Source organism: Lepisma saccharinum, chromosome 6 (genome assembly GCF_977018435.1).
Source record: "Lepisma saccharinum chromosome 6, izLepSacc3.1, whole genome shotgun sequence".
In the NCBI taxonomy this organism is placed as follows: domain Eukaryota; kingdom Metazoa; phylum Arthropoda; class Insecta; order Zygentoma; family Lepismatidae; genus Lepisma; species Lepisma saccharinum.
Window position 1 is genome coordinate 53851247 of NC_139234.1, and position 13114 is coordinate 53864360.

At 38.7% G+C, this 13114-nt stretch overlaps 1 protein-coding gene across 5 annotated transcripts in view; it reads right to left on the reverse strand.

The window, feature by feature from the left end:
* Nucleotides 1-1530: 1530 nt before the first annotated feature.
* The window catches only part of Coprox (oxygen-dependent coproporphyrinogen-III oxidase), a 42382-nt gene continuing 30798 nt past the window's right edge, over nucleotides 1531-13114 (reverse strand). For all 5 annotated transcript variants that reach the window (XM_083123940.1, XM_083123936.1, XM_083123938.1 and 2 more), the window contains exons 8-9: nucleotides 5361-5530; nucleotides 1531-2526 (exon numbers count right to left, since the gene is read on the reverse strand). In XM_083123940.1, coding sequence (XP_082980066.1) covers nucleotides 2440-2526; nucleotides 5361-5530 — 257 coding nt within the window. In that variant the 3' untranslated portion in view covers nucleotides 1531-2439. The remainder of the gene's footprint in view (nucleotides 2527-5360; nucleotides 5531-13114) is intronic.

Consider the following 13114-nt stretch of genomic DNA (forward strand, 5'->3'; position numbering starts at 1 on the left):
CGATTCCTCTCATTCACTGCTCACATGTGTTCTGTGTCTGCTAGAGGGATGTGGGGGAGGGAAGGTATCTCGACAATTTACAGGGGTCAAACCACATTTCCGGTTTACTATAGTCATTTAACTTCAAAATAAGCTTTGTACAAAGCATTTTTTTTAAAAAAACATGGGACATAATTATTTTAATAGTTGACGAAAAATTGCTGATTTAAGTTAGTATCCTGACAAAAAAGTTCACGGCCACTTCACGACCAGAAAACCTATTGAATACAAGGCGATAGCAATAAACACAACAATATCTCTGAGGGCCATTACTGTGTACATAATTTGATAATTCATTTTTGTTTTGGAATATATGCTGAAACCGAAAAATAATTCTAACAAAAAAGAAAGAAAGAAAGAAAGAAATATATATATATATATGTTCTCTTCGGTGTACCAGGGTTGCCTACAAGCAAGGAGCACATTTTCCACGGGGCCTCTTTTAAAAGACTCACCCAGTATATATCATTCAGGTAGATTATATTCTAACAAGAGAGGTCTGTTGTGCATAAAGGGTGTGTCCGAGAAAATAAATTTGTTGTACAATTTCAAGCGTTTATGAACCAGAATATGATAAAAATGACGACAATGTACAAAGGTAAAACAAAAAAAATAAATAAAGTGAATTTAGCTATACAATCAATTGTTTTGCATGTGTGTAATTATACTTTTTGGATGTTGTAGGTGTCTACGTGTAGTACGTCTGACAGCCATCAGAACCTATCATGTTGTTTCTTCTGTTGAATAGGCCAGTCGAAACATGGCGCAGCAATTGGAACATTACACAAAAGTGGAGGTGTGAAGTGTCATGCCACTGTCTTTTGGGATCATCTCGGTTTTATTCATGTGGAGTTCCTGCCACAGGGTACAACAATTACAGCCAAGAGGTACTGCCAAAGTATATGGACAGACTTAAAACCACCATAAGCCAAAAACGCAGAGGCGCATTATGACAGGGTTTGATGTTCTTGCACGACAATGTGAGACTGCATACAGCTGCACGTACCTGTGCACACATCGGCGGTTTCAAGTGGGAGGTTCTCAAACACCCTCCATACCATCCTGATCTTGCCCCCTCGGACTACCATCTGTTCGGACCCCTGAAGAAACACCTCCGTGGAAAACATTTTGACACAATTCAAGCAGTGCAAGAGGCTACTGTTACCTGGCTCAACAGTTTGGAGCAAGATTATTTTCCGACCGGGATGAACGATTTGGTCTCCCACTGGAATAAATGTTTGGACCACAGTGGCGACTACGTGGAATTTTAGTGTGATACCATGTGCATAACATATTGCAGTTTCATATTTGCACTCATTAATATTTTGGAATAAATTCAATATTCACCTTACTTTTTGATTCTACCTTGTAGTAGCCTACAATTGTGCATTATTAATGAAGGTGAAATCTTCTTACGGTAACATGTTACCACACTTATTCTGTATATTACGTGCAAATCCACTGGTAAAATAAACACAAGAAACAATGTATCCAACTCACTTTATCTCAAAAAATAATGTTTTGTAACAAAATTCAGTTTTCAGTCACTCTAGTAACATAAACAACATGTCATAGAACAGTAACATTATAAAGAGCTTATAAAAGATACATTAATTAATTAATATTTTATTTATTGACTCATTGAAGATCCCATCTATTATGCAATCTTTGTGATGAGCTTAAGCTTAAGGAGTTTGTATTCATTTATCATTGTACCTTAATTTTAATTCTTGAAGACCAACACCTTTCAGAAGAGAGACAATAGTGCTTGTAACAAATGACAGATTCAAGAAATGCAACTTTCACCTTACTTGATTCTAAGAAACTAAAACTCACAAAACCAAAGTGACAAAGAATTACCCTCTCATTCTATGAATCATCACTGTAAAAATCGCCAAATATTTAATAAAAAATATCATACAACAAAGTAGACTTATATGAACTAAGAATGCATTGGCAACACTCAATATGTCAAAGATTACATTATGAAATATTCAGACAGAACCTCATTTTAATCCGACTGGTATAATTTGCTTAATGAAAGTTCCTGAGGTGTATCTAGAAAACAGTTTTATAAATGTAAACATGTTACATGACAGAATAAACAAATTACATTAAAACTGCAAGTTGCTATTCAAAATATACAAATTTGATCTCTTTAAGAATATGAGTTCATGTGTCAATAACATAACAGAGAGCATTTTTCTCTTCTAAAAATTGCATATTTACACTTTAATGTCTTGCCAATCCAATGTCGAAAGTCACAATTATCGCATGTCACATAAGAGAATCAGTTTGTTTTCTCTTGACATATACTGTATTTACTAAAGTAAAAATACTGTCTTTTGCAAAGGATATATTTCCTTGCAAATTTTTAATGATAGGTTCATATCCACCTCTTCACACCCAATCCCTAGGGTCTTTCAGAACTTCAGTCAACTTTTCTTCTGCTGAACCAGGTTGGGGATTATGCATGTATTCCCATTTCTGTAAGAAATGTAGAAATTATGCTTTGTTTTCAACTACCAAATATCATCTTAAAAGTGCACGACTGAAAACTTAAGTGTGAATGTATTCCACAATGCATATTATTACATCTAATACATTTAAAACAAACTATAAAGAACTGGACTTCTTTTTATGAACAACAGATTAACAATATGATTTCTAATTATAATTCAATTGAATATAATTCATTTTATATAATAAATTATACCTCTCTTTTTAATTTAGATTAAATTATGTTCTGTAGTGTACTACGTACGTATTTATTGCCTGAATGTTTGATTATATCTGTAAACAGTGGCGGCGATTAGGAGGCAGTTGCCCCCCACCCATTTTCGCCACTTTTGCCCCCGCACTATGCTAATCTTATCTACAAAGGGAAATATACCATCTTTGGCCCCTAGTTTTGGCACCTTGCCCCCCACCCCTGCTTTTGGACCTAATCGCCGCCACTGTCTGTAAGTGTTTGCAGATCTTGAGAATCAAGTCAGTGCATCACATAAAATACCACCACTTAAACAAACCAAATATTTAAAAAGTTTATAACTAAGTTTATATTCTAGAAATTAAAGATAACGTCTTGATGATTTGATTCCTGAGCATATATTACATTAATTCTTAAGTGTCAAGGCTATCTTCTAAATATTAGCCTCAAAAGCGGAGCTGTTTTCAGGGCGAAATGTTAAATTAAGTATACTGCTCAAATTAAAACTTAGAATCTTGGAAACTATGAATGGCAGAGTTATAAATCATAATAATAAAAATACCCTGTGGCGCAACAGCCCGTTGAGGGCCTGGGCCTACCTACTGACTGCCGGCCTTACTCCCACCTGACCCTACTCACTCACTCGTCCAAGGTGGGAGATCATGCAACCAGTTATGGGGTGGCGTGTGATCAGCACAACGAACTCAGAGTCATTGTTGTAGGTTTTCATGACCGAGTTACACACTCATTCGCAGCTCTCCAATTTCCTCTTGATGGTGGGTAGCCACCAGCCCCATACACAGGCCAAAATCTGAAGAGGAAAGTTATTAACTTCCCCCAGGAGACTTGAACCTGCATACGTCCCATAGTCTGAGGCCAAAGCGTGATGCCTTAGGGAGAATTCACACCGAAGAGACACGTGGCACGTGACATGCAACATGAATCATGTGTTGCTTGGAAGTGAATTCTCAGTAATCAATGCAACCTTTTAAACTGAAGAGACACAGCAAGATGCAAGTTTTGCATGTTGCTTACGTGTCTCTTGGACTATGCCGTTTTCTCAATACTGTGCATCGTGTCACCTCAGTTTATTGTTCGTGTATGCGTAGTGAATGCTTCACTCCAACAAGCTATATTTAGACTCTAGAAGAGAGACCCACCAGAGACCTTACAACATGTTTCAAGCTCAAATTCGTTGATATAATAAAGTATCAATATGTACAATGTTTTAAGATTTAAACACAACGTTCGATTTTATTTATCAAGTTTTTGATGCAGTTATCAGCTGTAATTTGCCTTCAACATTATGTAGAGAGGCTGTGTTTTCGCTAATAACAAAACCGCCAATTACCACATCATCAAAGAAGCCAGGAGGCAGAGCTTCACAGCTGAAACTCCAAAACTAAGACAAAATCCACCAAGATTCAGATACAGATTACGATGTGACTGCTTTTATTTAAAAAAGCCAGAATATGGTTAGTCCAAAATAGATCAGTCAACATGGTAAAGTACTCTAGTGCATTATTTCTCAACTGCCGAGCCGCAACCAGATATCGTGTCCTTGTATCAACTATACTGAGCTGTGAAATGTTCTGCTGAAAGTGGTTGACAATTATCATAATCCCAATATCATATTTGAGTTGAGTGTTTTCTTTCTTTAAGTCCATTTTATGCACAAATATACTTTATCAGGACTTGACCTACAGTTTAAAGTGGGACCCGTGCTACTATGTGCCTCCACCTGTTATCGGACCCGGGATCACTTAATTACAAGGAGACGACGTTACCACTTCATCATCCATATCTGCATATTTGTCAACAATCCTACACCCGTAATCAAATTATTATTACTCTTTATGATTATGCTAGAATTTATTTATCAATATTTAATTTGATAGGCACATGTTAATTCATGCATAATATCTTAAATTCTGTAAAGATATACAAGGAAAATTCTTGGGCTAAGGGCATTGACTTAAAAAAAAGAAATCCGGGACATGGTTTCATAAAGGTTGAGAACCATTTCTCTAGTGTTTAGGTATTTCCTTTATTCAGGCTAGAAAGTATACCATATACAGTTTGAGGTCAGTGCATATTATTTCTCAGTTTTCTCATGCACAACATGCATCTCCCGAGTTTCAATAACTTGCACAAATTTTACAATGCAATTTAGATGTAACAATGTCTCTTGTTCCATGTTTTTCGGGTGACTAATAAACTGGTTAATGCAATTATATCGGTACCATCATGCAAATTGGGCAAAGAAACAAGTGTCGCTTGCCATGTGCATCTTGTCTCTTCCGTGTGAAACTCTTGTGTCGTGTGTCTCTCAGTGTGAATTGTCCCATAGACCACACGGCCACGGTGCGGATGTTATAAATCATACTGACAGCACCACAACAACTCCTCTATAGGTATCACTAATAATTTCATAATAATTGCAGTGTATTTATGATTTCATAACAAAATAATTGAGAGAGAAAAGGTCGATAGTCACCTTACTGTAGAGAATCTTCTTAAGAGACAAACCAGACATATCTTACATTGCTGCAATATTTACTAACTGAGATGAAACCTGAGAATGCAATTAGCAGCATTCTTAGTAACTTACAGCATTAAGAGGGAGAGACATCAGGATACTCTCGTATCGTGCACCAGGAGTGTACAGGCCAAACTTTGTCCCTCTATCATAAACAAGATTAAATTCTACATAGCGACCTCTCCTCAACAACTGCCAATTTCTTTCGAAGTATCCATATGCGTCATCCTTGTGCTTTTTCACTGAAAGATTAGATGGAAAAGAACACAAATCTCATTAAGCAAATAAGAGGAAGTCAGCTAATTAGTACATATGTAGGTTTGAAAATAGAAGGACACTTGCCTTGTGTCATGTTTTCTGTATCCTTGACGTAAAGTTCATGTGTATAGTATGTAGTATGTAGTATGATAGTCACCTTGTGTAGCAGAATTGGAAACAGCTTGGTTCCAGTCCATATTCCATAACGAACAGTATACAATATTTGAAAAATGCACATTATTAATTCAAATGAAGATAATCAAAATATTAAGAAGGCAAATAGTGGTTTGATGATTTAAAAAATCACGGATTTAAATCACTTTAAAGAAATGAATTATAGAATAATGAACATAAGGAATTTGTAGATATCAGAATCACTTTTGGTGAAAGCATTAATCTTGTAATCATTTAATGGTAAATATTAGGCTGTAAGAAAGGAAACAAAATATATGTACTAATGGGGTGAAGCTCATACGAAAGGAAATGTAATATGTAAACTGTAAACAAACTTAAATTTCTCTTGATTTAAAATTCAATAATTCTTATAGGCAAAAATAGCAAGAATTTTGAGTAGAATAATATACAAAATACTAATCATGTTAAACTGTAAATAGTGTCATTATTATTAAGCTGTAAATAAACAAGGCAGCTGATATTTGCCTTCATATCTTTGAAAAAATTTGCCAAAATTCAGCTACATAGACTACAAAAAATACAATTATATAGTACATCCAGAATGTTTTATTTTCACTGAAGAAAAGTTACTGAAATTATTATATTCATTAACACACTCAACAAACTTTTCTATAGTACGTTCATATCAGTGCTGGATCTACAAATCTTGCCCCCCCCCGCCCAAGATATCACCAAAGGCGCCCCTCTATCTACCTACCTTTACACACACACGCACACATGTATATCTAACTTTGCGACCTGAAATATTTTCAACACGAAACAAAATATGGAAAATCTACTTGCATGGAAGTGTATCCATGTCAGGGGCTCACAAAATTAAGGGATATGCACAATACAGAAAATTCAGAAATTATTGTATCCAACACGAAGTTAATTTTTTTTTATGGAACATGCATGTTTTTTCTGGCAAAATGAGGTAAAATTATGGATAACAGAAGTGGTCTCACCTTCCTACACCTAATATCTGCACAGATAATGAAACATTTAAAGGTTGGCAGTGTGGACAACGTTTGTCGTGCCACTGTACTTCCTGCGGGGGTTAAAGAAAACAACATATCATGGGTCACGTCTCAGTTTAGTGGTGTCTCCCAACCAGGTGTGTTGTACTGCTGTAAGTGTCAAACAGGGAAATCGTACGTACTCTTTAACGCATTTGACAGTTTCTACTCTCAGCTATTACTTGTCATATTAATATTTGGAACCCTGTTTTGTTGTTACCACTTTGTTCTGTTATTTCATCTAGTACGTAGATATGACGGTCTTCAATAATGAAGAAAAAATAGACATTATTTTAATTTACGGCGAATGTCACAGAAATGCAACCACAGCTGTGACACTGTACCCAGATCGACGGTGCCCTTCACCTCGTACCATTGCCAACATCTGCACAAGTGTCGTCGAAACAGGAAGCTAGGCTCCCAGAAACTGTCATCGTACAAACACAGCAACTAACAACGGAAACAAAATCGCTGTTCTAGCTGCTGTAGCTCACAATACTCAGGTGAGTGTACGACAGATTGAATGCGGTTCTGGAATAAGCCACAGTAGTGTGTGGAGAATTTTGCAAAGATACAAGTTTCATCCGTTATCAAATGTCTCTGCACTAGAAACTGTTCAGGAATGACTTTCAAGCCTTCATTGCATTCTGTCGTTTTGAACTTCAGCAGTTGCAAGATAATAATGCTTTCCTAAGTAATATTTTGTTTATGGATGAAGCTTCGTTTACAAATCACGGTAATGTGAATTTGAGGAACATGCACTACTGGTCCATAGTGCATGTTCCAAACTGGATTCGCGAGGTTGCTCATCAATGACAGTGGAGTGTCAATATTTGGTGCGGTATCATTGGCAACAGCATTGTAGGTCCCTATTTTTATCAGGGAACATTAAACGGACAGCAATACGCATCATTTCTTCAAGACACTCTACCCCTTCTCATGGAGGACGTGGCATTGGAAACCCGTCTATCAATATGGTTCCAGCATGATGGGTGCCCCGCACACTTCCCACATGTTTCCAGAGAAGTTGTGGATGCAAAGTTTCCAAATCGGTGGATAGGACGGGGTGGTCCTGTGGGATGGCCAGCTTGGTCCCCCGACTTGCCACCATTAGACTACTTTCTTTGTGGTGCAGTAAAAGATAGAGTCTATCAGGAAGTCCCAACGACACTAGAGACTATGAAACGGCATATTACTTCGGCGTGTGTGGCAATATCTGGAGAAACACTACAATCTATGCAACGCTCGCTTGTTCAAAGTCTCCACAAGTGTATTGATGCAACTGGTGGTCACTTTGAACATCTGCTGAAATGACACAGTTTCATCAGATAAGACGTTACTGATTTGTGAGTGCATTTTCTGTGCTGGATGTACGATACAAACATGACATTTATTTGAGCTATAGGCCACTTGCAATTTTGCTTCAGAAATTGAAACCAATTCTGTTCTCACGAATTGTACCTCAAGTTTTCAGTTCACTAGAAACACATACATGTTCCATTAAAAAAAAATAATGTAACTTTGAGTTGAAAGTGATATTTTTTAATTTTCTGGATTGTGCATACCCTCCCACTGTGTGAGCCCCTGACATGGGTACATTCCTGCGCAACTCGATTTTTCACATCTTGTTTCCTTTCGAAAATTTTTGAGGTTGCAGAGTTAGGTAAGACACCCTGTGTGTGTGTGTATACATATATATATACAGGGTGTTAATTTTAACTTGACATATGAAAATAGCGGGAGTGATATGGTGAGGAAAATTTGGTCCAAACAAACCATGATCCTTGTCGGGGGGAAAGTTAATGGTGTACAAATGAGCCCCCGCACAGGCCCCCCTGGGGGGCAGCGGGGCATGTTGTGTTTTTCAAATAGGAACCCCCAAATTTTGTTTCATTTTGGGATTTGCGGAGTCAAAATAAATAATAATTATGCTTGACATGGGTGCAACAACATGTGAAATAAAAAAGATATGGCCATGTGTATGTTTGGAAACACGTAAATGTCGTGCATGGAAAAACGGTAACAGGCCCCCACGAAAATACGAAGAATGGTGTGTGCAGAGGAAAATTTCATTGCTGTCGATGGTGTCAATGAAGAGTGGAAGAAGTACCAAAAGAAGAGTGTGGAGGGGATAGGGGGAGGGGGCAGCATGCAACGAACAAAGTGGAAATACATCTGCTGGATTAATGCAGATGCCAAGGATATGAGCGAAACAAAATAATGAACTGTGCCTGTGCCAGAAAAGTGAAGGGGTAGGGGATGTAAATCGTGTTTCCAGAACTCACGCGAAGAGTATGTTATCGCCACCGACGCTGTCGGATCAGCTGTGTTATCAGACGCCAGCCACACGTAAGGTACAAACTAGGCCATTTGACCTTGCGATGAAGTCAGCTCTCTGTGCCCGTGTTTGTTTGGGGAAATAGGTGGTTATTGGGCGTGAGTGCTTCAGAAGGTTAGTTGACGTGATCGTGTTCGAAGTGAGTGCAGGGTAAAAGTGCAGGTATACCTAGGACGATGGAGCGTGTATCTGTGGAAGACAGAATTGAAATTATATTCATGTATGGTGAATGTTGACGGAATGTGGATAATGCTGTCACCGAATATGCCAGACGCTATCCAAACAGATTGCGTTCGCGGTCGACTTTCGCCAGGGTTGTCAAGCAATTTGCAACAGTAGGAAGCGTGTGTCCGCAACAAAGACGGTGTCGAAGAACTGTCACTGGGGAAAATAATGAAATCGCTGTATTAGCTGCAGTGGCGTATGATCCCCATTCCAGCATGCGTAACATAGCTCGCCAGAGTGGGATGTCCCATGTCAGTGTTTGGAACATACTCAAGAGGCACAAGTTTCACCCGTACCATGTGTCCCTGCACCAGGAACTTCATGGTGATGATTTCCGTGCACGGATGGTGTTTTGTGAATAGGCACGTGGACAAATACATCGAAATCCGGCATTCTTTCGGGACGTTCTGTTCTCCGACGAAGCAACATTCACAAACCATGGCCAGGTTAACCGGCCCAACATGCACTACTGGACTGCCGACAACCCACACTGGTTGCGTGAAGTTGAACAATCAACGCCCGTGGTCAGTGAACGTATGGTGTGGTATCATGGGTGACAAACTCATTGGTCCGTTTTTCATTGACGGTACATTGAATGGGCGAAAGTATCGCAATTTCTTGCAGGACGAACTACCGATATTGCTGGAGGATCTAAGCCTTGCACAGCGACAGGCCATGTGGTATCAGCATGATGGTTGTCCGGCGCATTATGCTGCCATAGCTCGGGAAGTATTAACGTGCAAGTTCCATCATCGCTGGATCGGACGACGTGGTGCTGTCAATTGGCCGGCTAGATCACCAGACCTTACTGCGCCAGATTTCTTTTTGGGGGGTTTTCTTAAAGGAATGGTGTATCAAACTGTACCCACAACGTGCAACGACATGATGCAACGAATACGAAATGCTTGCACACAAATTGATGCCGCCATACTTTTGCGTTGTGAACAGTCATTTCATGCAAGAATAAATAAATGCATCGACGTTCATGGTCACCATTTCGAGCATTTGCTTGGGTAAGGCATGTATGCCCTCGCACCATCCCACCCCCACAGGTGAGAGGCAAGGGGACTCACGTGAAACAAGCACCCCACAGGTGAAAGGCAAGGAGACTCACGTGAAACAAGCACCCCACAGGTGAGAGGCAAGGGGACTCACTTGAAACAAGCACCCCACAGGTGAGAGGCAAGGGGACTCACTTGAAACAAGCACCCCACACGTGAGAGGCAAGGGGACTCACGTGAAACAAGCACCCCACAGGTGAGAGGCAAGGGACTCACATGAAACAAGCACCCCACAGGTGAGAGGCAAGGGGACTCACTTCAAACAAGCACCCCACACGTGAGAGGCAAGGGGACTCACGTGAAACAAGCACCCCACAGGTGAGAGGCAACGATACTCCCTTGAAACAAGCACCCCACAGGTTCGAGGGTAATAGTATTTGCATTCCATCCTTCCCATCTCCTACACTTTTTTGGCATCACTGAATACATTTTTGTGTTTCCCTCATCTCCATGCCATCTGCATTCATCCAGCAGATGTATTTCCACTTTGTTCGTTGCATGCTGCCCCCTCCCCCTATCCCCTCCGCACTCTTCTTTTGGTACTTCTTCCACTCTTCAATGACACCATCGACAGCAATGAAATTTTCCTCTGCACACGCCATTCTTCGTATTTTCGTGGGGGCCTGTTACCGTTTTTCCATGCACGACATTTATGTGTTTCCAAACATACACATGGCCATATCTTTTTTATTTCACATGTTGTTGCACCCATGTCAAACATAATTATTATTTATTTTGACTCCGCGAATCCCAAAATGACAAAATTTGGGGGTTCCTATTTGAAAAACACAACGTGCCCCGCTGCCCCCCAGGGGGGCCCTGTGCGGGGGCTCATTTGTACGCCATTAACTTTCCCCCCGACAAGGATCATGGTTTGTTTGGACCAAATTTTCCTCACATGCATATCACTCCTGCTATTTTCATATGTCCAGTTAAAATTAACACCCTGTATATATATATATATATATATATATATATATATATATATATATATATATATTTATGAATATATGTATACAAATACACATACATAATTTATGTGTGTGTGTGTGTAATTCTGGATGTCATGTTGACTACAAGTCGCATATAAAGGCCCTAGAGGGTCATTCGAAAGTCCCTTAACACCTCCTATAAAAAGTAAAGGAGTTAGGCTGGGTACAATTGGTCATGACAGAAACAGGATAGGCTTAGGGGGGACCATATTGGTGTGTTCCAAGCAGACGCCCGCGATATTGGGGACTGCCATATTGAATTCAACTCAAAATTTTTAAATGAGAAGGGGGTAATGTGATTGTTTCCTCACCTGGAAAATGGTACATTTGTAACAATCATGCAGTCGTAACTTTTACCTGGTTAAAGATAGATTGAAGAAACCTTCACCACTGCATTTCTGTGAAATTCCAGCCTGATTTCATTCTAGTCTGACTACTGCGTGGGAAAAATGGGGTAAGGTCGGAATTTTTCCGGCTCTGTCCCCGCATAAAGCGGATGTAGGGCCCACTCAGATTAGATTAAAATCAAATGGTACCCAGCAGGTGGGGTAAAGGCAGTCGCAGCATGGTACTTATCACATCACCTCCAAGATGGCTCACATCGAAAATATGTGGGGCCCACTTACCCGAAATGTGCCTTCATGGCTTGGCGCTATATGCACAGGGAACTTTAACTTTACCTGTATATATTGTATTCGTTTCTGTACCCCTTTGTAACTACGCTAATTTTTTACATTCGCATATACGAACCCTCTACTACGCCAATGGCTGAGGGCCCCCCTAAAGGCTTACTTCCCCCCCCCCCTTTGCACTGCGGGGTTTTGCGGCTTGTAGATCTGGCACTGGTTCACATATACAGTATCAGAAACAGAAAAATGTTTATTTATATATATTTTTTTATTTGCTTTAATCGAACTGTTCAAATATTTTACAGGGCTGTTTACCAGAAAAAGCTTTTCTATAAAAAAAAATATTTCTATGTGTGAGGTGCCAGAAAACATACAAGCAATTTTAAGTTTTTTTTAAAAAAAATAAAAAATCGATTTAAATAATAAATCATCAAAAATGATTTTTGTAACAAGAATCATGATTTTTATGATAAAAATAAATTAAGAAAGGCACATGCTCACGAAGACCTCATAGCTGAACATGCAATAAAATTTTGTATTTTCCCACATTATACATTTAACCCTCCTCATCCTATAAAGGAACTAGTAATAACATTTTTCTGGATTATACTTTTTCTGTATTTTGAGGTTTGTAACAACAGGGTTCCTACACAAAATCATGCAATGTTTTCCAGGACATTTCCAGAACTTTTCATGCATTTTCTACAATTACTCCAGGACAAGTGTACAATGTAATCATGGCAAAATACACTTCATTACATATTTTATTTTATTAAAAAAAAAAGTTTTACATTTTTTTAATGCAGGCTCCCAACTCCCCTACACCTGCTCCTTTCCACACCTTTCATTTCTTAGTATAATGAAGATTATTTAATTTTTACAATAATACAGAAAAGATACAAAGGTAGAAAAAATGAACACAAATACAACTTTATAAAAAATTACCATCTTGTATTACAAATAAACATGTATAATATCTTTAGAAAACTTGGAATATTTACGATAGCAACCACCTTTTTTTAACTATTATTATTATCATTATATTATCTAGTTTTTACATATTATAAAATACAAAAGAGCAAACTATAAATATATAAAATGCAACTGAATTGAACTACAAAAGAACAAGT